General features: G+C 36.6%; 4 protein-coding genes across 4 annotated transcripts in view; 2 read left to right on the forward strand and 2 right to left on the reverse strand.

Annotated features, from left to right (window-relative positions):
* Positions 1 to 4,439: 4,439 nt before the first annotated feature.
* On the forward strand, positions 4,440 to 13,114 carry LOC112517115 (chaperone protein dnaJ A7A, chloroplastic-like). Its single transcript, XM_025124443.1, has 8 exons — positions 4,440 to 4,597; positions 5,081 to 5,199; positions 8,960 to 9,101; positions 9,209 to 9,266; positions 10,514 to 10,556; positions 11,152 to 11,200; positions 11,766 to 11,846; positions 11,935 to 13,114. The coding sequence occupies exons 2-8, from the start codon at positions 5,093 to 5,095 to the stop codon at positions 12,790 to 12,792; spliced, it is 1,338 nt and encodes a 445-aa protein (XP_024980211.1). The 5' UTR covers positions 4,440 to 4,597; positions 5,081 to 5,092; the 3' UTR covers positions 12,793 to 13,114.
* Positions 13,115 to 13,487: 373 nt separating this feature from the next.
* Positions 13,488 to 15,706, reverse strand: LOC112516835 (probable nitronate monooxygenase). The gene is made up of 6 exons (XM_025124069.1): positions 15,545 to 15,706; positions 15,124 to 15,336; positions 14,783 to 14,878; positions 14,479 to 14,624; positions 14,083 to 14,302; positions 13,488 to 13,831 (listed from the first exon to the last, which is right to left on the reverse strand). The coding sequence occupies exons 1-6, from the start codon at positions 15,677 to 15,679 to the stop codon at positions 13,646 to 13,648; spliced, it is 996 nt and encodes a 331-aa protein (XP_024979837.1). The 5' UTR covers positions 15,680 to 15,706; the 3' UTR covers positions 13,488 to 13,645.
* An 809-nt stretch (positions 15,707 to 16,515) lies between these two features.
* Positions 16,516 to 18,563, forward strand: LOC112516271 (phospho-2-dehydro-3-deoxyheptonate aldolase 2, chloroplastic-like). Its single transcript, XM_025123288.1, has 5 exons — positions 16,516 to 16,983; positions 17,050 to 17,327; positions 17,396 to 17,672; positions 17,879 to 18,124; positions 18,233 to 18,563. The coding sequence occupies exons 1-5, from the start codon at positions 16,516 to 16,518 to the stop codon at positions 18,500 to 18,502; spliced, it is 1,539 nt and encodes a 512-aa protein (XP_024979056.1). The 3' UTR covers positions 18,503 to 18,563.
* A 1,906-nt stretch (positions 18,564 to 20,469) lies between these two features.
* The window catches only part of LOC112516405 (polyadenylate-binding protein 2-like), a 10,224-nt gene continuing 5,558 nt past the window's right edge, over positions 20,470 to 25,135 (reverse strand). The window contains exons 3-6 of the mRNA XM_025123423.1: positions 24,936 to 25,006; positions 21,321 to 21,512; positions 20,899 to 21,026; positions 20,470 to 20,682 (exon numbers count right to left, since the gene is read on the reverse strand). Coding sequence (XP_024979191.1) covers positions 20,634 to 20,682; positions 20,899 to 21,026; positions 21,321 to 21,512; positions 24,936 to 25,006 — 440 coding nt within the window. The 3' untranslated portion in view covers positions 20,470 to 20,633. The remainder of the gene's footprint in view (positions 20,683 to 20,898; positions 21,027 to 21,320; positions 21,513 to 24,935; positions 25,007 to 25,135) is intronic.

Here is a 25,135-nt window from a genome sequence, read left to right on the forward strand (position 1 = left end):
ATTATAATAAAGAAATTGAATTAAAAAATTACACAAAAAATATGAATTTTAAATAGTTAATTTGATACTAATATCGATATATTTTTATCAAAATTTTATGATATCTTCAAATTAATATTTCATTCAAAAATAAAAATATAATCGTTTTTTTAAAATCACATAAGATCATATTATAACATCGACTGAGATAAAAAATAAAATGAAATATTAAAATCAAGATGTATCTCATTGCATTGTACGAGTATCCTTCTAGTTTATTTATAAACATATATTATATCTTGTAATATAATATACATTACATTATTTAAAAAAAATTAATATTACGTATACGTAGACACATGAATTTTTGTAAATATAATATACACATTATGTATGATTTTAATTATGATATAAATATAGTATAAAAGTAATGTATGAATATTATAAAAAATATTATCAAAATATTTAATTGATTTATGTTATTTATCTATATTATATTATAAAGCATTTGACAAAAACTCTTAAAAATTATTCTTTATGTATGAAGTACTGTTTATCAATGCATATTACTTAAAATTTAAGATTACAAGTAAATTGTGCGTAGATATAACTTATTAAAGCTCTATTTTTGAATTCGTATAACTAACTGCAAATAAACATAATCAAATACAAGATAAACATCTCATTTTAAATAAAAAAAACCTAAAATATAATTAAGACAATCATTGAGTTCTAACATAATCATTATCTTTATAAAAATTATATTGTTAAGTCAAAAATAAATTACTTTGTTATTTGACCTAAATTAAATTATAATAAAAAGTTGAATTAAAGAAATTGTATAAAAAAGAACTTTTAAATAGTTAATTTTATATTAATATCAATATATTTTTTCAAAATTTCATGATATCTTCAAATTTATTTTTATTCAAAAGTAAAAAACAATATTTTTTTCTTAAAACGACATAAACCGTATTATATTAACAAAGATAGAAAATAAAACAAAATACTAAAATGAAGATGCATCTCGCTACATTATGCGAATACACTTCTAATCACTATTAAATGTTTAAAAAAAGCCTTAAAAAGTAATTTAAGCGTAATCTCATCCTTTTAATTTTTTATATTGTCATATCGAGCTTACAAAACACTATATGGAGAATTTATTTGATCGTTTCATAACTGTATGAAACATCAGGCAGAAAACTAGTTGAATTCAGTTCTATTATGTTCACGTTAGAATTAAAAGACGAATATAAAGTCTTGTTTCGCTTCTTATTTATAAGATGTGATGCTAAAGTTTAAAAGTAAAATAAAAAAGACTGTATACATAAATATTTCAAAATAAATTCTTGAAACTTTTGAAATACTACAGTATTTCAGAAATGAGTAGATTAGTATTCTACTGCAGAATTAATTAATTTTTGCTACTAAATTACCAAAATACCCTTTTCAGGTTTAAAAATTGAGATTCTGGTCATTTTTGCAAAAGACAATCTTAAGGAAATTTCCAAATATATTGTGGAGTTGTGGACCGTGTGATTCGATATCTAAGATGTCGGTTTGACATTTATGACGCGTAGGGAGCTTAAATGTCAGGCTTATGAAGGCATCTTTTAACCCCAGAATGTTGTAACGCATGTACGTGTATTCGGTTATTCAAGTGTTCGTATGAGGTAGTTAGTCTTACGAGCGAGATTCTATTACTTCGGACTTTATGTGAATTTCGTTTGCTATTTTTATATGATTGTATATTTAAAATGCGTGAACATGTTTTGTTATATAGTAGTTATTTGTGTGGGTGTATCCGACCCGTAGAGTTGGAAGTAGGGGTCGTAGGATTTGTGATGGCCCACATGATATTGTCGTAATATCATGTACGCAGGTCTGCCAGACTGTGACCGTAAGAGCAAGCAAGTAGACTAGACATGTACGTAAATTTAAGGTCGTACTGGCAACAGGTGGACTCGCCTAATTGATAAATTTAAAATAACAAGAGTAACCATGTGGGTTTGTTGTGTACGTCACAACAAAACTGTGAGTAATCAACCGAAGTTATGTTATGCATGATGTTTTGAAGTGTGTTTTATTGCTATCAATGTCAACGTGCTTAAAATAGTGAAGGTCAATGTTTTTAGGTCTAATCGTGCTGTTTAGACTCACGCAACGAGCTCGGTGAAAATTCAATGAATGAAACCAGTTGGAGGAGCAGTTAAGGAACTCAAACGTAAGCTAGAACCGGAGAAGCTAAGATACTTTAGGTGTTGTTGCAATTTAAATTTAGATGATCTTAATTGGTTTATTTCTATCAGTGAACTTCTTTTAGAACATGGGTAGTTACGATTCCACCTTTTTATTCTATATATATTTTGCTTTATTCTTCTAAGGCAGTCATACGTTCGAGTTATCTGTTGTTCTTTTTGATTTCTCCTATAATAGGTTACAACTGACGTGCGTATAATCGGCTAACTTTTACCGGGTAAATTGTTGTATATAAAGCCGTTTTTGTTAACTAAAACCTTACCTGGTAAGTAAATGACAGTGTTGAATTTTACCGGTAAGTGTTGACCGGGTAAGTGTATGGTAAACGACCTCTAAGTGCATGCATAATAAACATTGGCAATACAAAGATGATGCAAATTGGAGCCATATGATGAACCACATATGTCTCGCCGGTCATGGAAATTATATCGGCTTTATTATGTTGCACTGGATTTGGGATCATCATCCAACAATCAGATTCATACAATTTAAATATCAAATTTTTGGATTCAATTTGATCAAATTACAATTGGATCAGATTGTTGGATGATAATCCCAAATCCAGTGCAACATAATAGATATGATATAATTACCATAAAATTGAATTTATTATGTTGCACTGGATTTGAGATTATCATCCAACAACCAGATTCATACAATCTAGATATCAAAATTTTGAATCTAATTAAATCAAATTACAACTGGATTGGCTTGTTGCAGTTTGATCATATGGCTGTCTACGTACCTGTATCCAGTGACATAGTGTCATTAAAGGCATACACGTAGCAGAAAGACACTGTAATCAAACAAAATGGATTATATCGAGTATTTTGAAAACATGTCTCAGAAGATGAGTCAGATTATAAATTCTTTTCGATTGTTTGTAAATTAATTATCATTATTTATATTTATATCTGATATATTTATAAACTTTATGTGATGTCAAGTCCACCTCTCAAATTTATCGAATTATTTTTTATGGGTAATGCTATATGTACTTATTTTATGTCAGAATCAGGTCAAATAATGTAATGAGAACGTAAAAGTATTAGTAGATAAAAATACATTTAACAACACATACATGTTTTTATACTAAGAGGTTGTTTGACAGTTGTTGAATGGTTTGATGCAGAATGATTAAGTGGTCAGAATGATTAACAGGCTTTCATGATATAGTGCAAAATAAAATATAATTGTTTGATAATTATTTACAATGAAATCAGGACACTTAATGGTTAAGGGAGGCTTAAGATACAAAATCATTTAGAGGGTTTTAAAATCATTAAGAGACATACTTTTTTTTTGACAAACAAGATTCACCTCTTAATGATTCAAATGCCGCCTCTTAATGGAACTATTAAAAGGTAAACAAACTACCCCTATATAATTGTTCTTAAAAATCTAATTTTATTTCGAAAAAAGTGTATCTATACTATATTATAAAACATTTGACAAAAACTCTTAAAAACTATTTTTTTATGCATAAAGTACTGTATATTGATGCATATTACTTAAAATTCAAGATTACAAATAAATTATGCATAAGTACAACTTATTAAAGCTTCATGTTTGAATTTGTATAACTAACTGCGGATAAACATAATCAAATAGAGGATAATCTTCTCATTTTAAAATATAAAAAATCTAAAATATAATTAGGATAATTATCGAGTTCTAATAGAATCATTATCTTTATAAAAAAATTATTGTTAAAAAGCCAAAAATAAATTACTTCACTATTTGATCTAAATTAAATTATAATAAAAATAAATGAAAATAATAATTTTTAAATAGTTAATTTAATATTAATATCGATATATTTTTTATAAATTTATTTTTAGTCAAAATAAAAATATTATCTTTCTCAAAACCACATAAACCATATTATATCAATAAATAAAAAATTAAAATTAAATATTAAAAAAAAAATATATCTCGTTGCATTATGAAAATACCATTCTAGTAATTCTAAAATAAGGTAAACCCTAAACCTAAAAGCGAAAATAAAGAAATATATTTTTGGATGATTGGATGCAAAAGTAAAATCGATGGTTGAGAATTGTTGATGTCCATGGGAGTCAGGTGCGGAAAAAGCACAGGAACACAAACTCTTATCTGGCAACAGCACCACTTAAACTCATAGCATGCCCTTCTCGGAACCCCCTTTTCCCCCTCTCTCGAAGCCTCATCTCTCTACCACCTCCCTCTCTCTCGAAGCCTCATCTCTCTACCACCAACTGAACCCCACGCATTCTCCCACCGCAACTCCGCCCCTGACCACCGCAACTCCGCCGTGCGTAGCTTGAAAGGAAACTCCAATTCGACGCTCCAGAGTGCTCCGTAGCTTCACTTTCAGGTTTTATAATTGAATTTCAATCAATTTACATTAATCGAACGTGCCTGTTTACTCTAATTCGTCACCACTGTTTTCGTATTCGTTTTCGTATCATTTTTGTGTATGAAATTAGTCGTTAGTGGATGAAGTACCCTGGCTTCGTTGACGTAGGGTTTTGTTGAGAGGAGTTGTTTAGAATGTGGATTTTCTGAGCAAATCGCTTCACACTATACTGATTATCATCCGGAATTCGTGACCTCTTGAGGAACATCGTTTTTCTCAATTAAATGTATATAGTAGGTATATGCTCGTCCGTTTGTTAACAAGACGAGTCAGTTTCTTTTTGAAAGGTAATAGTAGAAGATACACATGAATTCTTATTCGTAGAGCATAGTGGGCAGTTTAACCTAATCCCGTGATGGTAGCTAAGTTTCTGCTCGTTTACAAGCTCAGAACTATTTATAGACACTTGTGAAAACTATAATTCTGTTTGTTTGTTTGCAGAGGGTATATCTAATGGCAATCGTGCCTGGTGGGAGTACATGGGTGGCTCGATGGGGAGTTCAACCTCAATTAGTGTCCAGAGCTTCTTTAACAAGCAAGTCGTTTATGCATTTGCCTCTGTGAGTAATGTTATCGCCATTCGAAGTTATTGTATGTGTTGACAAATGAATCCTTTTACATCGGCCATCCTATGTTTTGTTGCTGAATTACTGCAGTTGTTGCTGTAATATTACATGGAATCATGTTTTCCTTCCCTTCAATCATGTTTAGCTGGGGTTGTTTTTTTAACAATGGTTCACGTACTCTAGGTATCTCCACATGTGCCTCAACAAGGCTAAACAAAACCACAAGGGTGATAACCCATTGGTTTGAGCTTGGGCTCCAAAGGTCAAAAGCGCGTGGAGGTCCCACGTTCGAACCCAAGGAGGAACAAAAATCCCTTTGTGGCCACAGAGGTTCAAATGTGGTGACTCCGGGCTACCCACAAAGCGGGTGGTCGTCCTGGGATTAGTCGGCTCGCATAGCGGGTTGGATATCCAGGTTAATAAAAAAAACAAGGCTAAACAAATTATTCACGTTTTTACCTTTTATATTGCTTTGGATTTGTAAGCTAGCAAACTTTGAATAGCATGTGGGTGGATCTAGGTTCATCATAGGCTGGTAGGCAGCCAATTTAGTAGAGATTTTAAATACGATACTCATTGGTGTCTACGCATGAATATATTTGGAAAATTTCTTAGCACATCAAATCTTCCCGACTTCCCCACTATTAGAAATACTTGGAAGATCATGTATCATTCGGATTTGGGGTGGGCATTTTGTTGCAAGGATTTTTTTAATGATATGGGCAGTTACATTCACTTGGTTAAATGGGTTAGTTAAACTGTCCATTCCTGGTTAGAGGTTTCATTTGGTTCACATGTGTCAGAGTAGGACAATATTAGTAACATGCTTTGCTGGTTCATCATGATGCATTGATATGAAATGCTTTAGTATGGTTATGACATGCATTATGTTTATATTTATATGTAATGAGAGGGCGTATCAATATGTCTTGAATTTAGCATACAAGAAATAGCACTTAAGCAGGAATATTGTAACTACTGAATTGATTGTCATTTCATGGTCATGGAAATAATTTGCAAGGCATAGATGTATCTTACTTGATATGATGTTCATGTGGTACAGTGGTAGTGATAAAGCTGTGATCATCTATGCATTCAAATGCCATTTGACAAATAACAATCATTTTAGGATAGATCTTATGTGTTGTTGAAAAATTCTTATGGTGGCCATGGGAGTTGGATTATTGCTGTTTTACTCCAGTTAAAATCAGAGAGAGAGAGGGACAAGAAGAACAAATGGACCTCTGAACCCTATTTTTTTGCTTGTGCCCTTGACGTTCTCCATGTGTTTTTTTTCACCGATTGCATCCCCCATATCTTACTTTCCAGCAGAAACAAAGTGATAGTTTTCCTCTTTTCTAATATATTTTTAAATTATTTGTCTTCACTCTTCCATCTCCTAGTGTTGAATGTTTATATGTTCTCTCCCTCTCATACACATTAATTCTTGTTAACAAAGATATTTTTGATCAACACCTTACCATGACTCTTTGCTACTGAACCCACATTTCTTCATTCTGGCAACATTTTTCGCAACTGAAGGTCTCATTGTGGAAGTTGGGGAAAAAGCCTATTTTTGAACAATATTGTTAATTATTTACTTCTTTCTTTGACTTGCCTGTATCTCACCAGAACTCTGATACAAAAGATCTGGCACTTCACTCGAGTGCCGAGTTAGAACAATTTGATCACTCAAATCAACCATGATAACCCACATGGAACTCCTAAACCGTATAAGGCTTCTGAATTTTTCTGTCGACTCCTCTTTAGACTATGGAATGCTTTTACACTTGTATGCTAGGTTCTACTTTTGTGTTCAGATGGCGAGATATGTGAAATGCACGAGCCTATAGGATTGACTCACTTAGAGTTGCATAACGTTGGTTTGAACTGGCCTAGTCACTTGTACCATCAAGGTCTTTATCCATAACTCTCACAGTACTATTTGTTTGCCCGAAAGTTAAGTAACTGCATATATTCCAGGTGTATTTATTTATTGTGTAAAAACCTGACTAGGCCCGATCTTGACCTCTCGGCAAGGACTGAGCAATGGGCAATTGGGCATTATTGTTATATTGTTATTTATAAGATGATATGATAGTTTTCAAATAGGTGAGAACTAAAACTTCACCTTGACTATGGCGCTCATATTGCATATACTGAGAGCTTTTGATCTATGGTGATGTGGTATGGAAAGAGAAACATTGGTTGCACGCCTATGATCTCATACAATACGAACCACAACATTTTCTCTTGCTTAATGTGATGTTATTGATTATATGCAGCGAGAAATATAGGAGCATTACTAAAACATCTAAATTTTTATATAGTTCTATGCTTCTATAGTGAAGTGCCTAAGTGTTTACTTGACACAAGCATGTCACACTTTTTACCAATTGAAATTTTGCTAGATGGCTTGGGACATGGAAATTCAAATCTACTTGTTAGAACTTAGATGCACTTTAAAACAAAGCTAAATTATGAGGTTGTCCTCTCATTTAGCTGGGCAGTTAAAATGAGTACAGGATTTCTATATGTTTAAATTTAAGTACATGATTTCTTTATGTTTAAATAGGTAGAAAAGCTATACCTTAAGAAGAAGCTATCTTAAGAGCCAACTGCATTATGCCTGGACTATGAGCCTAGACATAGAAACTACAACGTTCTAGTTCATGAAGTAAATCACCTGTTCTCTTAGGCTCCAAGTAGAAATATGTGAATAATTATTGTATGCTTCAGWGCATGATGTCATGACATGCAAGATGCATAGGTATTGTTTTACATTGCTGGATTTCAGGAGATGCACGGGTCTGATTATTTTGGTTGGAGTTATACTTACGTAATTGTATTGTAACATGGAATTGTTTTGTGAAGAATTCTTTAGCGATTAATATTCATTCTAGACAGTTCTGATGATATTGTTGTTTCTAAAGCCACTTATTCATTATAGCAACTTATCTGCTCATTCACCATAGAGTGATATATGATTGTCTTTATCGCTTCCACAGCTGAACACCACCTTTTGCTCCATGCACCTATATAGTAATGATTCTTGTATTAAAGTGAGATGTCCCAGTGTCCAACATAATAAAAAACTTGTATGCTGCACATTGACCATTGTTGCTTTCTACACCACGTATCATATKGTATGAGAGACTGACTTAAGTATGAATGTCATAGGTTATGGAACATCATTGTTTTTTTGGAAACAAAAATGGTTTAACTGAAATTGACCGAGTATCTCTAACCAAAACAATTTTATGAAGCTAAAAAGAACCTCTCTGGGAGAGTCATAACCCGCACAAACTATTGCTGTGTCAATTTTTGTTCTTTTTACTGTTGTAGGGTTGTTGTTGAAATACTTAATTGTGGCTTCAATCTGTTCGGCTAAAGCTTGGTTTGATTTCTAACAGCTTCTTACTTAAAGGTTTTGTACTAGTAGAGAGATACATTCTAATTTCTTCCCATTTGGAGGACTAAATTCCTATAAGTCAAGTGATTACGTTTGTTTATATGGTGGAAGAAGCTCTATCCTGGGTAATGCAGTTCAGCTTATATGCTTATCAGGTGTCAACTGATCATGAAAGAGTTCAAATTTTCATCATTTTCTTGCAAATGACCTTGTAAACTGCAGATTCTCGTGGCTAAGTTTTTTCAATTTCTTTCGGCTTTTACACTGCATGTTGGATTATCTATTTTGTATACAGTGACGCATCTTCTTATATCTAAATCTAATGTCTGTTTAATTTTTCAGTGTTCCGATCAATACAAGAGAATTGGCATCACCATGTTCTGCCTTCTGTTCACAAGGTTCTCTGCATGCACTGTGTGATATGGGGTCATTTGGCAAATCTCATCACAGAAGAGGTGGCCGCCTCGTTGTTAGAGCTGAAAGTGTAAGTTTGCTGTTAGATCATCTTCTTGAATGAAATGTCATTCAATTTATATGTTGCCCTTTGTTATTCATATGTTGATCATTTTAGTGCCTCTATCTTGTACACAGGATTTTTATTCAGTACTTGGCGTGTCAAAGAATTCTAGCAAAGCAGAAATAAAAAGTGGTTAGTACATTTCTAAACCCATGGTAGATTGATTGGAGTTTCTTTAAGCTACTCTTTATTCGTAGCCCGTGATAAAGTTACTTGTTCATCATTACTGTTGATACATGCTTTATGATAAGCACTTTCACTGTTTCACATTTTTTACTTTAGTGCAAATGTCATTATCCCTGCACTGCCTTTCTTCTTTGTTTCACTCTTGGACGCACTGACTGTTGCTCACTGGATGCTCACATCCCAAATTTCTTTGATAAAATTATATCACAGGTTTGGAATTTTATCCTTACTTCCTTTGTTTATTGGCAGCAAAGACATCATGATTTTCCTAGGGGAAAGTTGCAAACTGTTGAGTTTATAATCTTTTTTCAATGAAGTTTTAATATAAAACGGAGCCACATTTGGATTTCTCAATACACCTGGTCTTGAAATCTGCTTTAAGTCCTTTTTGTTGGCTCATAAGATACAGTGGTTGAAGGTCTAGGGTTATTCTTTGATACAGGTCTCTAAATTCATCTTGCTGATAGTTCTAATTGTGTTGGTGGAGCCTTTGTAATGCAATATTCCATGTTATTGGCAATTTTATTATTATCTCCCTTCAAGGCATGATATACCTGGTGGGGTTTGTGCTATTGTTTGTGCTTGGACTTAAACTCAAATTATAACCTTAAATTCTAATATCTTGGGAGACTATCAGTTGAACATGGTAGATGCAGATTCATTTTAGTCTCTCTCTTTTCGAATGTACTATTTGACAGTTGTTCGTTTACCCTACATGAGGTCTTATGGTCGTCAAGGAAATCTGTTTATAGTTTAGAGGATATAATGCTCCCTGGGTACAGAGCCTCACAGCTTTGTGCCTGTGATTATCTGGGCAAGGCCATGATCCTTGAAGACATATATGTTGTCCTAACATGCAATATGTTATATCTTCTGTATTTGATGCATATATCTTCTTTATGTATGGGATGATTGCCAAAAAAGATCCAACTGTTCAACCCAACTGTTTTTAGAGGTTTTACTGCAACACTTGGCTTGGTGTATGCTATCTTGTCAAACATGTTTTCTGTATTCCAATATACTTGCTTGCAACAACTTCTTGTGGCTGTTCTGTATCAGTTTCTAGGAAAGGTGATTCTGAATTTTCTAACTACATTTTTGTATCATGTTTTCTGTGATCATAACTAACTGTTTGTCCTAAGAAAATGGCGTGCTTTTGGTGGAAAAGTCTAACTCTGTAAATCCATTTTCAGCATATAGGAAGCTTGCAAGGAGTTACCATCCTGATGTGAACAAGTAAGTTCAACTGCCATTTCCAGCTTTACAAGATCTCCAATAATTTGGTTCAGTTTAACTGCTATATCCACTACCTATGTTAATGATGGCTATGATTTGTTTGGTAATGCTTGGCAAGAGACACAGACAACTATTACTGTTTCTTTTTCTTTGTGGGGAATTCTCTGAGATTAACTAAAGTCAACGGTCATTGTTTATCCGTTGTTGGATTCTCAGTCTTCAAAATGCTCGTAGAACTATGTTTTCTCATGATTACTGCTCAATACTGAACATCTGCGTCATCTTGTAATTTACTAGTTTCTCTTGGCACCTGAAGTACTTTCATTTATCTACTAGATGAAGTTTGTTGTGTGAAAATTAAAATACATCATCTCAGGATACATGCCGCCTCCAACTTTTGATTTATAACGAATGTCGTGGTATATTTAACACATGTGTTGATCATATTTTCAGCAGTTGAATCTAAGAACTTTTCTCACCTGTTCCCTTTTGATTTTTTGATTTTGCATCCACTTGTTTGTGCAACTTTTTTAGCAATTTTTTATCATCGACATCTATATGCTTGTTTGAACTCATCTTTTTTGTATCTTTCCAGAGAACCAGGAGCTGAACAAAAATTCAAGGACATTAGCAATGCTTATGAGGTCGGCTCTAACTCATATTTTAATGAATTGTCAAGAGCTACCAATAAGTTTTGTTTAGATTCTACTGTATGTCATGCTTAGTTTTTTCTCTTGTCCTAAAAGTTGTCGGTATGGTTTTGTGATTCCTTGTTTGTTTTATCTTTTGTTCTCCTCATGTGTCCATGCTACCTTATTTGTTCAATGTATTTGTTGCTTGTTTGCACACACTCACCTGCTACTTTTTGCACCTCTTTCCTTTTAATTTTCGTTTTGAAAGCCGAGGGTCTTCACAGAAACAACCTCTCTACCCCTTGGGGTAGAGGCAAGGTATGCGTACATCCTACCTCCAGAGCGGGTCCTTTGGTTAAATGATGTTCTGACAGGTTTGAGAATGTCGATGCTTAACAAAAGAATGCCACTTCCATATGCAAGAATGACTAGAAACCTGTCAGAAGGTCGTGGATTGAAAAAAACACTTGTCAGGAGGCCATTTAGCTATATAACCCCCAGACCCGACCTCCGTGTGGGAGATTATGGGTTGGTTTGGTTTGGTTTGGTTTATTTTGATGGTAAAGTTGTTATGCAGGTTTTATCAGATGATGAGAAGCGATCCATATATGACAGGTATGGGGAGGCTGGGCTTAAAGGTGCTGGCGTTGGCACAGGGGTGAGTCCTTCTACCTAAAGAATAGTTAATTGTATATCCTTTTCAGATCTAAAATTTGTTGCATTTGCACATTCAAATTGGTTTACAGGATTTTAGCAACCCATTTGATCTCTTTGAATCATTGTTTGATGGCTTGGGTGGGATGGGCGGGATGGGTGGCATGGGAGGAAGAAGTCAACGTAACAGGGCTACACAAGGGGAAGACCAGGGTTACAATCTGGTTCTAAACTTCAAAGAAGCCATATTTGGTGTTGAAAAGGAGATTGAAGTAACCCGGCTCGAGAGCTGTGGAACTTGCAACGGGTCCGGTGCCAAACCCGGGACGAATGCATCCAAATGCACCACATGTGGTGGTCAAGGTCAAGTCATCTCGTCGGCTAGAACCCCATTGGGCGTGTTTCAGCAAGTCATGACCTGCTCTTCTTGTAACGGAAGTGGTGAAATCTCCACTCCTTGTAATACATGCAGCGGAGATGGACGAGTAAGAAAATCCAAGCGGATCAGCCTCAAAGTTCCGGCCGGAGTGGACGCAGGCAGCCGTTTGCGGGTCCGGTCCGAGGGCAACGCTGGAAGGAAAGGTGGACCCCCCGGAGACCTATTTGTGATGATCGACGTTCTTTCAGATCCCGTTCTGAAACGGGATGACACAAACATTCTCTACACTTGCAAAATCACGTATATCGACGCTATATTGGGGACGACAATGAAGGTGCCGACGGTCGATGGGATGGTGGATCTGAAAATCCCGTCCGGGACCCAGCCGGGGACGACGCTGGTGATGGCAAAGAAGGGGGTGCCGGTCTTGAACAAGAACAACATGAGGGGTGATCAGTTGGTGAGAGTGCAGGTCGAGATACCGAAACGGTTGAGCGGAGACGAGAGGAAGCTAATCGAAGAGCTTTCAAACCTCAAGAAGGGAAAAGTTCCCAACAGCAGCAGTATATAATAGGGTAAACGGGAACCGAAAATTTTACGGTTTCTTTCACAAATTTCAGTTGCAAGGTTTTACCCACAGTTGAATCACCAAGTTCGTCATGGATTTGTTGAAGGGACCGCAAATTAGTGCGGTTTTTGGGGTGTAGATCATGTAAGGCAAATCTATACATGGTTTATATAATACTGGCTGCTGGTGTGAAGTAGAGAGGGATTCATATAATTTATTGCTAAATATCTTTGGCAGGATTTTGGATTTTGGATCTTGGATTTTGCTTATAAAAGTGTAAATTGGTGCGCACATTAATTACCCTTTGTTGATTGACATCCATTATGTATGTTGATTGACATCCATTATGTATGTCATGTATACCTACTAGGAGGTTTCTTCTAATCGCTGGTTTGAACCCTAGACCTCTTGGGAACCTGGGTCTAACGGTAACCCGGGTAGTAACGTTGGACCAAAGACCCTTTGATGCCGACTCGGGGGTTACCAATTAGGAACCCTTTTTTCCACAAATCAGAAGAGGTTTCTTGCAACCGCTTGGATTGTAGCATATTCGTTAAGGCTAATGGGATGTAGTGGAAGTCTCATATTTCTTGAATTTGAATCCAAACCCCGTCAAAGCCTTTGTGGCCATGGAGGTTCACGTGCAATGATGCTAGGCCATTCATGGTCGCCAGAGGATTAGTCGGTGTACGTAAGCTGGAACAGAAACCCACGGTTACATAAAAAAAGTGGTTCCTTGAGAATCCAATGAAACCATATCGAGCATGACGGGATCATAATACAACAATCATATCATTTTCCAAATTATCAAGACAGACTTGAAAAACCACTCTTAACACAAGTTTAAGATTCGATCTCAAGAAGTGAAGTTTTGTTGGATCAAAATTTGAGCACCTTCGACAAATCTCTTTACTACTTGAGCAGCTGGTAAGATATCGTTGATAAGTCCTACGCCTTCGCCTGCATACATCACCATGCTTTCGATATCCCCTGTTGTTGTCTTGTTCGGCACCGTACCAGCAAATACGCGAATATCTTTCTCCTATATATCAAACAAGACCAGACAAGTCGAGTCAATCATGTCAAATTTTTTCGTGCTTCATCTTATGAAGTTTGTATTATACGGTTCATCAAAAATATTGTTGGAATCCCACATCAATTAGACTCGGACCATTTCTCTTAATATATCTTGAACACATGCATTTGGTATGAAGACAGAATAGGACGGGACCAGAGAACTAAAGTGAGGTAGACGGGTGAAAGAACATGAAATAACGAGAAAGAGATGCTTACGGTTCCATGTATTGTTGAATGGCCAATAACCGGTTGATTAGCCTCATTCTCATTACTTGGTAGATTTCTCCATTTCATGAAGAAAGGTGTTTTGAGGACACGGTGAGGCGCTCCTGGCCACCTGGCACGGCCAAATACATTCGTATACTCTGTTTTGTTCATTTCAACCACCTTCCTTTTGTACATCGGGTGAGCATTGCTCTCCTCCGTAGCAAGAAACCTAAATGAAAGCAATCCAACTTTACTTCAAACCCCAAAACCAAACCAAACCAAACCAAACCAAACCAAACCAAACGAGCCCAGAATGTCCTCTAACCAAGGAGTATAACAGTTGTTTCCATGAAAACCACGGACTTGTGAAAAATGTTAAAACCATAAACCTCAAAATCAACGTACCTGGTGCCTAAGCAGACGCCTTTAGCTCCAAGTGCCAATGCAGCAACATAGCCTCGCTCATCGACTATTCCACCAGCAGCGATTACTGGTATGCCCCTCGAGGCAACAAGATCAACTATTCGTGGTACCAGCGCTATCAATGCTTCCTGAAAATCATTCCACAAGCCCAAGAACGATTCTTGTAATCAAAACGAAGTTCATTAAAGCGTTTTGTGCAGTTTTATGCGTGCCATAAGTTCGGTATATACATATTTGACATTAGATCAGATTACTAATCAGAAGGAATGATTCAAAAACCTGATACCTGACCGATAACATGTCCTCCTGCTTCGTGTCCCTGAACAATTATAGCATCCACACCAGCATCCGCAGCTAGTTGTGCTTCTTCAAAGCTTCCGATCTACAAAGAGGATTATATTACTTCCAAACTACAAATATTATTGATGTTTTACAGTTAACTTGTGGACAAAAGTGTGAAAATTTACGTCTATGAATGTCTAGTATTCAAGAAACCAAAGGGTCACTGGCTTAGCAGTATCCAGGTTACAGGAGGTCAGGGTTCAAACCTCACCAACGGTGTGGAGTGTGTGTGAGTATTTGCCGTTATATACTTCAAAGAAATAGTATTCAGGGAAGAGGGCTAACCTGGGGAACAACCTTGACCCCGGCTCGATGGGCTTCGGAGACTATATCTTTGGTGACTTCTCCCCAGTAAAGCTGCAAGATAGCAACTTTCTCTTCAAGGACACACTTCAAGTTTTGTTCGTGAGGGAATGCCAAAACGATGCCGACTCCGAATGGTTTGTCGGTCAAAGTCCTTGTCTTCCTTATGAGCTCCCTCAGGTAATGTGGGGATTCCTGTTATGGAGTTTTGATATGGTCGAGTTAAAATCTATGAACTGAAAAAGCACTGGAGATAGATGGATAAATTTTCTGCAGATAGCGAATTCTGTTTTATAGATCTGATCGATCATTGGTACATGCATCTGATGTAGAATATATGTGTGTGTATATATATATATATATATATATATATATATATATAGAGAGAGAGAGAGAGAGTGACCCAATCAGGAGCTCGAAGGATACCAATGGCACCGGCATTAGCAACGGCGGCGACAAGCTCGGGACCGGAAATATCGGGTCCTAAAGGTGCCTGCACGATTCCATACTCAAAACCCAGAATCCCTTTCCATCCCATTTCTCCAATTTCAGTTTCAATTTCGATTTCTTCATTGCTATTTACAGACGGGAAGAAGCAAAGCAGACGATAATCATTACATAACTGCTTACGTAGTGGAAGCAAAACCCAAACAGACAACCTCCACCCCTAATTCAGGGGGGTTTATGTTTTTCTTTTAAAAAGTATTTATTAACTAATGTAGTATTAAACCGAAGTTTTGTAAAAAAAGTTTAGATTAGTTTATAACGATATCAAAAAATAATAAATTGGTAATTTATTTTTTTAGTGTTTAACAAATTTTGTTTATATATGAGAGTGTTTGAGATTGCTTATTAATTTATTTGATTTTTTAACACGTAAAAATTTATTTTTTTATTATTTATAATAATATTTTTGACAAAAAATTATATCAATAAGACTAATAATTAATAAACAGAGTTAAAATGATAAATTGATAATAAACAGTTTTTTATAAGTCAGGAAAGATTAACTTATCAAAAATTACTTATTACCGATTTAACACTGACATAAGTAATTTTATTTTTCTTCATCCAAACACTAATATTTAACTTATCATTGATGTCAGACTAAAATAAGTAAAAAAAACCTAAAAAAACCGATCCCAAAATATTTCTAAATTCCAACTTTATAATTTTCATTAATCAATTTGATTTTTTCAAACTTTAAAAGAAAGGAAATAAGGAATTGGTGGCTGGTTTATTGACACCTGTCAATGATTAACTTCCGAACACGTGGCGGGTGGTGGGGGCTACACTTCATCCGCCGGATGTTACCATCTGCCACCAGAACAATAACACACTCCGTTTTCCGTCTGTCTATCAACAATCGCCGCCATGACAACCATCGGCATCGGATCCTCCTCTTTCTCCTCCACCTCCCTCCTCAAACCACAACCCCACCACCACCACCACCACATACTCCTTAAACCAACCCCATCAAGAACTCCCAAACCGAAACCAATCTCCGCCGTCCGCGCCACCGAAAAACTCCCCGCAAAATGGAACCCAGATAGCTGGAAATCGAAACCGGCCCTTCAAATCCCAGATTACCCCGACAAAGATCAGCTCGAATCCGTCCTGAAAACCCTAGAATCTTACCCTCCGATTGTGTTCGCCGGCGAGGCTCGGAAACTGGAGGAACGGTTAGGCGAGGCCAGTCGTGGCGATGCTTTCTTGCTTCAAGGAGGCGATTGTGCAGAGAGTTTTAAAGAATTCAAAACCGATAACATCAGAGACACTTTCCGGCTTCTCTTACAGATGGGTGTCGTCCTCATGTTCGGTGGTCAAATGCCCGTCATCAAGGTGCATACTTTCTTTCTTTCTATAATCCATGGAAGATATCACTGAAAATGATGGTTGCGTAATTAGGTCGGGAGAATGGCCGGCCAGTTCGCCAAACCAAGATCGGACTCCTTCGAGGAGAAGGACGGGGTTAAGTTACCGAGTTACCGAGGTGACAATATAAACGGTGATGCATTTGACCAGAAATCAAGAATTCCCGATCCGAATAGAATGATTCAGGCTTACACTCAATCTGTCTCCACCCTCAACATCTTACGGGCTTTTGCTACCGGAGGCTATGCCGCTATGCAAAGAGTTAACCACTGGAATCTAGATTTCACCGAGCATAGTGAACAAGGAGATAGGTATCGTTCTCGTTCCCACCACCATCATACCACCGTGGCTCGGTAATGAAATTTGTGTAATTTGATAGGTATCGGGAACTGGCTCACCGAGTTGATGAAGCGATGGGGTTCATGGCTGCGGCCGGACTCACAATTGATCATCCGATCATGACGACGACTCCATTTTGGACGTCCCATGAGTGCTTGCTTTTGCCTTATGAGCAAGCACTTACAAGGGAAGACTCTACTTCGGGACTTTACTATGATTGTTCGGCTCACATGGTTTGGGTCGGTGAACGCACACGCCAACTTGATGGTGCTCATGTTGAATTTTTACGAGGAGTTGCGAACCCTCTTGGCATCAAGGTATGTATTTGTTAAAGATTGCATCTTTTCATGCTTTGAGTTCGATCATAAACTGGACCTCTCTGGTACTTTTGACATTTGGAGTCGAATTCAAACCAATCAGACACCACCCTTGTGGTTGGTACTCTATTAGTTGTAGTAGGGAACACACATTTCTTTTGTATTTGCTGTCGGTTGGTCGTAATCAGGGGCTTTTCGTGATGCAGGTTAGTGATAAAATGGACCCGAACCAACTTGTAAAGCTCATTGAAATCTTGAATCCTCGTAACAAGCCTGGAAGAATCACCGTGATTTCAAGAATGGGAGCTGATAATACCCGAGTGAAGCTTCCTCATCTGATCAGGGCGGTTCGTGGTGCTGGTCAAATCGTCACCTGGGTTAGTGACCCAATGCACGGTAACACCATCAAAGCTCCGGCGGGGCTCAAAACCCGTTCTTTTGATGCTATCAGGGTATGCTCGATCGTTCGTTCTTTTGTTAGTTCGTTCAGTACCCTCTGCTTACCAAACGCACCGTAAAGATTTTCACTTGAATTGAAACCGTGGTGGTTTGTTGCGTAGGCGGAGGTGACGGCGTTCTTTGACGTGCATGATCAAGAAGGAAGCTTCCCGGGTGGTGTTCATCTAGAAATGACGGGGCAGAACGTGACCGAGTGTGTTGGGGGTGCTCGGACCATCACTTACAACGATCTGAGCTCACGCTACCACACCCATTGTGACCCCCGGCTCAATGCTTCTCAGTCTCTCGAACTCGCCTTCATTATTGCAGAGCGGCTCCGTAAGGGACGACTCCGTCGTGGCATTAGCAGCACCGGCAATTTCGTACGTTAGGCATGGTCCCTCTATATATAAAGTTCTTTTGAAATAATGTTTGGTGCGTTTCAATGGAATATATATATATATATATATATATATATATATATATATAGACATACACAACAAACATAGTTAATGGACGGTACATAAAACGATATCGTTCGTAACGTTATTCTTAATGTTAAAAAATTAATGGAATATGTTTGTCATAAAGACATTCTCTACAAAACTCTAGCTCAACAACTTTATCAACTCCAAGTAGCCCTCTTCGACTCGATTCAGATATGCCATAAAAGCTCATTTGACCGAGCCAAAGGTGCCATAAACGCGATCAATTCGTTTCGTATCTTTGAAACAACCGCTGCATTGCCAGTAACTTTGTGACCATCCAAGATGTAGAGATTTGAGGTCTTATGATTTGCCTTCTCACGACCTATTGGACATAATATAATGTACTTTGTAAAAGCTTAAAATAACGTTGTTTTATGTATGTCATTAAAACAATATTGAAGAAAACATCCAAACCGTTTGATCCTAAATTTGGTTGTTAGCCGGACGCAAATTTAGATATAGAGTAAACCACGTTTTTCATTCATTCATGTGATTTGCAAAAAATTGCTAACTTCCTCCTTATATTTTCTAAATTACAGTTTCTGTCTTAGGGATCGTTTATCAAACACTTACCTGGTAAGTGCTTACCGGAAAAAATTAACACTATTATTTACTTGCCGGGTAAGATTTTAGTCCACCAAAACGACATCGCATAAAACAATTTATCCACTAAGCGCTTACTGTGGTAAGAGTCGTCACCCTCATTTACCGGGTTAGACTTTTGGTCATTGTCTCGCTCTTACCGGGTAAGATTGTTGGTCTTTACCATATTCATTCGGTGAGATAATGTTATCTAGTAAACGCTTACCCGAGTAAGCGTTTGGTAAACTATCCCTTAGTGGTTTACAAGTTGTTGCTTTATGTGTCCCCATGGTTTACCATTTATTGCTTTTCATCTTTATGGTTTATAATTTACTGTTAATTTCATCCCTCATCCTTAATTGAATTATAAAACTATAGGGACAAAAAGTACAAATTTTACAAGTACAAGAACGAAAGTCACAGTTCTAAACAAACCATGACAATGAAAATCGTAATTTACTCTTTAAGATTTATTTTAGTTTACAAAACACGAATCTAAAACATTTTAGTTTCAATTTTAAAAATAGAAATGTATTCGGTTCATGTTTCGAACCAAAATCCCGCTTTTTCAGAAAATCTTGAATCAAAACCACTTTTTAACGAAGTTCATAACCCATTTCGTTACACGAAATACTTTCGAAAGATTTGGATTTCATAAAAGAATTTAGAATTGGAAGGATGTTGAATCTTTGATGCGTTTAATTTGTAGGATTTTGAATCAAATTGAATTCTATTTTTTATAAATAGTTTATAAAAACAAATTAAATTACCATTTTATTATTACAAAACAAAACGTTTGTTAACATATTTTAAAACATTATTACAAACAAATCCCATAAATACCAACTATCCTAATAAATCCGGTTTCTTTAAACCAAACACAGGATTAGAATGGATTCTAAATATAATTCCAAATTTTGACAACAAAAACAGTGACATGTCAACAATCGAGTATAAGTATGTGACCGATAAATGTTTTTATGCAGTCATTTATTTATTTATTTTTATTTTTTTGATTAACCTGGATATCCAACCCGCTATGCGAGCCGACTAATCTCAGGACGACCAACTGCTTTGCAGATAGCCCGGAGTCACCGCATTTGAACCTCCATAGCCAAAAGGGGATTTTTATTCCTCCTTGGATTTGAACCTGGGACCTCCTGGTATTTTTAACCTTTGGAGTCAAGCTCAAACCAATCATGCACCACCCTTGTGGATACAGTCATTTATTTTAGTATCATGCCTTCCATAAACCATAAACCATAAAATAGAAGCCAAGACATGGAGGATAGGATAAAGAAGCTCAAAACATACCTGAACTTGAAGAAGCATGCATGCATTTAGAAACATTCAGACAAACTAGGGCTCACATTCATAATATGTTTCACTAAATAAATCAACTCAACACCCCCTAAAAGTAACTTCATACCTTAGAAATTTACCCAATGGACTCTCAATAATAGGGGCTGTACCGCATTGCCATTCGGAACCTCGGAACTTTCCTGCATTTCATAAAATTAGCATTACGCCTTTTACGATCTTTTCTTTTTAATATTTTATGTAACCTCACGTTTAGCCATGTTTGAACCCTTGATCTCAAGGGAGACTGGGATATACTGGTAAAGTGGATACCGCTGAGTCAATGACCCTTTGGTAGGTTTTACACTTTACTTGGCTATAAAAAGAACCAAGTGTTATGCCATTAGAATGAATTGTACCCATATCCATAGGGAGCAAAGAAGGGGGCAGCCATGTACGGAATCCTGGACCGATAGCCCATATACGGGTTTGGACGCCGAGCACGAAACACCTTCATACCAGGAATGTTGGTCCGCTTTGCTGATACCTGGCAATAACGTTAACGGAGGAAGTTTATATTGACATCTAGCTTATCAACTAGTTTTTACCAAACATACCAACAACTACCTTATCAGCTAGTTTGCCGAACATACCCTAAATAAAAATGGAAAATTAGTAAACTAAAATGTTAGCACTTTTTTAGGAAGCGTTCCCAGGCTATTGCTGGACTAATCCCAGCAAATTGCCCCCTAAGAGGTTCACATGGCAGGGCCTGGCTTTCGAAGGTTAAATTTAGTCTTGCCAAAATGCAAAATATAGAACAAGGCAATGGACATTTCACCTTCAATTGGCGGCCATGAAGCTCAGATTCATTAAGAAGAATGGCCTCCTGAACGGCTTCTGGTTCAACAAACTCCACATAGGCATATCCCTTTGGTTGCCCAAACTTGTTGCTCCGAATAGTGACTCTATTCACAGTCCCACAAGCCTGAAAGTGTTGCTGAACTTCCTCAGGAGTACAAGAATAGTCCACCTGTTCACAAATAATGCCCGTCCATTAGCCAGTTGCAATGAAACAAAAACCACAATGATCTGATAACTTTAAATAAGCATACAATGAAATGAATGCCAACTTTAAATAAGCATACAATGGAAGATGTAGTTCCTTCATGGATATTGGAATAAAAACAATACTTTTTTCGGAAGGAATGAACACATTAATCAGATGCATTTTTTAATTTTTTTTTCATTGGAGGCAATAAGCATGTATATATATGTTATAGCTTCAATGTTTCGCAAGTAATAACTTGGTAATTTATCATCTTAGTAGAGAAGTGAAAAGGGAACAGAGTTACCCTTGATGCACTTTTTCACAGCAAGTTGCTCCAACTCAATACGGGCATCACTTCGATGGCTTCAATTCAGCTTGTCGCCATAATATAGAAATGCCTATATTCCTATAAGGATTTTTCTCTTTCTGGCCTATTTTTTCGCTCTTTGTTTTTTTTAACATTTCCCCTAAGCAGCTCTAATGATGCCTACTCTTTTTTTTTTCTTCTCGTCATTGTGTTCCACTTTTTCCCAATTGGGAACTTCTCATTTCTTTCAGAATGACACTACAATCTTTAAGCAACAGCTCTCTTTTACTTATCTTCTTCTTTCTATCAATCCAAGTTAACTTTTCACTTCCATTTTCTTTCTTTTTTCTTTTCTATAAATGGGCTTTAGATATTTATCAGAATGATCCCCCAGAAAGACCCTAGTTAATCAGAGCACTTGAAGCACAACCCTGTCGTCATAGAAAATGAAGTCAGCGTCATTTATCAGCTCTAAGATAAGGGCATCAAAATATATCTAATTTAACCATTACAGTATCGTTAGATCAAATACCTCTCAACCAGATTAAAAATATAACATAATAAACAGTTAATGAAGGGAACCAGCAATCATGTCTTACCTGTCCAAACAGGCATAAAGATTGACAAAATTAATGGTTTTGCCACACAAGTTGGCTGCAGACTATCTTTATGCTTGATGATCGTATTTTTGGTAGGTCTGTCTGTCATGGCTCAGGTCTAGTTCTATATCTTATCTGTCTGATCCTTTTGTATGAACCACAAATCAAAAAAGTGTCCACTGATCTAATAAATGATCCAATGGATTGACCCATCCAAGTGGATGAATGCCAGAATCGATCTATGATCCATCTTGTTTGGATCCAGCCACAACTTTTCATGTATCCTCTAAATGATTGTAATCTCCTGCAGATTACTTTGACATTGTAGAAAGCCCCCTACCACCGTCATGTAATTCTAGTTAATACAGTCTCCACTTCTATGGTACAATTTTTTAAAGATAATACCATACAAGTAGAGATTATGTTTAGGTGAGTCATAAAAATAGCTTATACAATATACGTTTGGATACTACACTTTAAAAGCTTGTACCATATTAACTGAGATGTACTTCTCTTTACATGGTACACTTTCTATTACTAATAATACGTCATATAAAATATATTTGATACTATAATCTAAAGACCTACATTATACAAGTGAGGATGCATCTTCAACTGTATGGTTCGAAGTTGTGTGCTAAATTTTGTATTTTTCATCTTATGGGAAAAAGGTTAAATAAGGGGGTCGATCTGAGGGTGATGATCCATTTGTTTAGATTAGCTGTGGACCATAAGTCGGATCATGATCCATTGACAGGCCAACCTTCAATCAAGAACAAGTAACGTTACATGTTGCTCCAAGGGCATGGTGCAGGTTAATTGCTGGTGCTTGTCCGTATGTGGCTGAACTTGGACATTCTCTATTCCCAACAGAGGTCCAGCAAAAATGCTCACAAGTGTCCAAAAGATACAGCATCTCTATTAACAAATTCTATTTTTGTGAGAAAATCATCTTCCCTTTTTCTTTCAACATGCCTCCTATTTGTTCTCACTCCTAGCAGTAGCATCCATCCAGCCATTAATGCACTTGGGTCTAGAATTTATTCTGCAAGCCCACCATCTTGAATTTTGGATGGAATAAAGGGATCTCCGTCCAACCTGTATATGTGCGTGTAAGCTTGCTTATTTCAGGGAAAGATGGAAATTTTCCTTCAGAGGAAGTCCACCCTTCTCTATGTTTCCCTTGTCATCCTAGCTTATGTGGTAAACAGGAGATTGTATGCTTCAAGTCTCACCACATCATATCTTGGCGTTGCCCTTGTTAACCTTGTCTATAAATATTCAAGGGATGATCAAAGGGCCATTGGCATCCGGTAAACACAACTTCCTGGAGGTTAGGGATTCAAGTCTCACCAAAGGTGAGAACTGTGTGTGAGTTTAATTTACCTATATAAATATTATATACTCCAAGAAAAATATTCAAGGGATGAACATAGGCCAAAACTTGTATGGATCTTCAAGAGCACCTTGATTATTTTTCACCCGACCCAATGCTGCACCTATGCAACAAATTCGAGGCATTACTCTTGACTGCACATTGATTTCAAAATTCACAAATCATTCAACAGAGCAGTTCTTGCTCAATTTCTCAATTCCATCTCGATGTGCTTTCGCAGACTGGCCGGCTCCCTCAACACCAAGCCTGAGGGTTCCAGCAAGACTCTCGTCATCTCCTAAAAGAAGAGCAAGGAGTTGTTCCTCCACCTAAGACATCAAAAGTTCTCATACATTGTGATTGTTTGAGGTTCGGATTAGAGTTATATTTACACAAGAAAACCCTCAGTAATAGCACATACTAAATGGAGCCTGACTAAACCTTAATTCTAAGTTCTAACATAATCTAAGTGTAGCTCCTAATACCTTGGATATCTTAGTGTTAAAATGTACACAATTTTTTACATTGATTGTATAGTTACAGAAGGGAAAGTGCACTTTGCTCGGAATAGTTACCGAGTGTAATCAAGTACCAAATAAGTCTCAAGTGGATTAACTTTAACCTTGAAACTAAAGATTTCCATCCAGCAAGTCAAAACTAATTATTGAAAATACAAAAAAGACCAAACTTAATATTAGTTACATCCATTGTTAGTTTACAAAAGCACCTTAAAATAAAACAAGAGTAGAGTTGTGTGTCTACCATACATCAATATCCCTGTCATTTCATACAGAAAGAGTCACTTTAAACTCTGGAATGATTAACTATTCTTAGCAATAAAGCTTACAAGTTCATTTGAATTTCAGTAAGCAATTTTTTAGATCCTTTCTACTTGTCTTAAATTGTTTCTTTTCTTCACAAGTAGAAGTTTCACGGTGGTTTTCAGAAACTTCAACCACGGAAGTTTTAAGTAGGTCGCAGATGAGAAGCAAAGGATGCATCATCAAACAACGCCAACGAAATAACAACACACAGGATAAAAAACAGATTCCAGTGCAAAAGCATGTTAAAGGAAACCCAGGTCCTATGCATATACAATATATCAAATGCAGATAGAGCCTTACATTTCCAACGAAAACTGATCGAGCATCTACTTCCTCCCTATTTGCCTGATTTGCTGTAGCAGTAGCAGGATCTGGATGCACATCCAAAACACATGTTAGGTAAAAGTGAAGAACATATGCACATGTCTTTATATATAAACAAACCAAACCAAGCCAGACCGACCTTGTACATCACACCTGAAGGTAGGGTCTTTTTTTTG

Source organism: Cynara cardunculus (genome assembly GCF_001531365.2).
Source record: "Cynara cardunculus var. scolymus isolate 2C chromosome LG 8, CcrdV1, whole genome shotgun sequence".
NCBI lineage: Eukaryota > Viridiplantae > Streptophyta > Magnoliopsida > Asterales > Asteraceae > Cynara > Cynara cardunculus.

Excerpts from the sequence above, each read along its gene's own strand:
- LOC112517115 (XM_025124443.1), top strand. The coding sequence starts at position 5,093 with ATGGCAATCGTGCCTGGTGGGAGTACATGGGTGGCTCGATGGGGAGTT. Across the intron at positions 5,200-8,959 it reads TCGTTTATGCATTTGCCTCT|TGTTCCGATCAATACAAGAG; the intron begins GTGAGTAATGTT and ends TTAATTTTTCAG. Across the intron at positions 9,102-9,208 it reads TCGTTGTTAGAGCTGAAAGT|GATTTTTATTCAGTACTTGG; the intron begins GTAAGTTTGCTG and ends TCTTGTACACAG.
- LOC112516271 (XM_025123288.1), top strand. The coding sequence starts at position 16,516 with ATGACAACCATCGGCATCGGATCCTCCTCTTTCTCCTCCACCTCCCTC. Across the intron at positions 16,984-17,049 it reads GTCAAATGCCCGTCATCAAG|GTCGGGAGAATGGCCGGCCA; the intron begins GTGCATACTTTC and ends TTGCGTAATTAG. Across the intron at positions 17,673-17,878 it reads CGAACCCTCTTGGCATCAAG|GTTAGTGATAAAATGGACCC; the intron begins GTATGTATTTGT and ends TTCGTGATGCAG.
- LOC112516835 (XM_025124069.1), bottom strand. The coding sequence starts at position 15,679 with ATGGGATGGAAAGGGATTCTGGGTTTTGAGTATGGAATCGTGCAGGCA. Across the intron at positions 15,337-15,544 it reads TCCTTCGAGCTCCTGATTGG|GAATCCCCACATTACCTGAG; the intron begins GTCACTCTCTCT and ends ACTCCATAACAG. Across the intron at positions 14,625-14,782 it reads GAGGACATGTTATCGGTCAG|GAAGCATTGATAGCGCTGGT; the intron begins GTATCAGGTTTT and ends AATGATTTTCAG.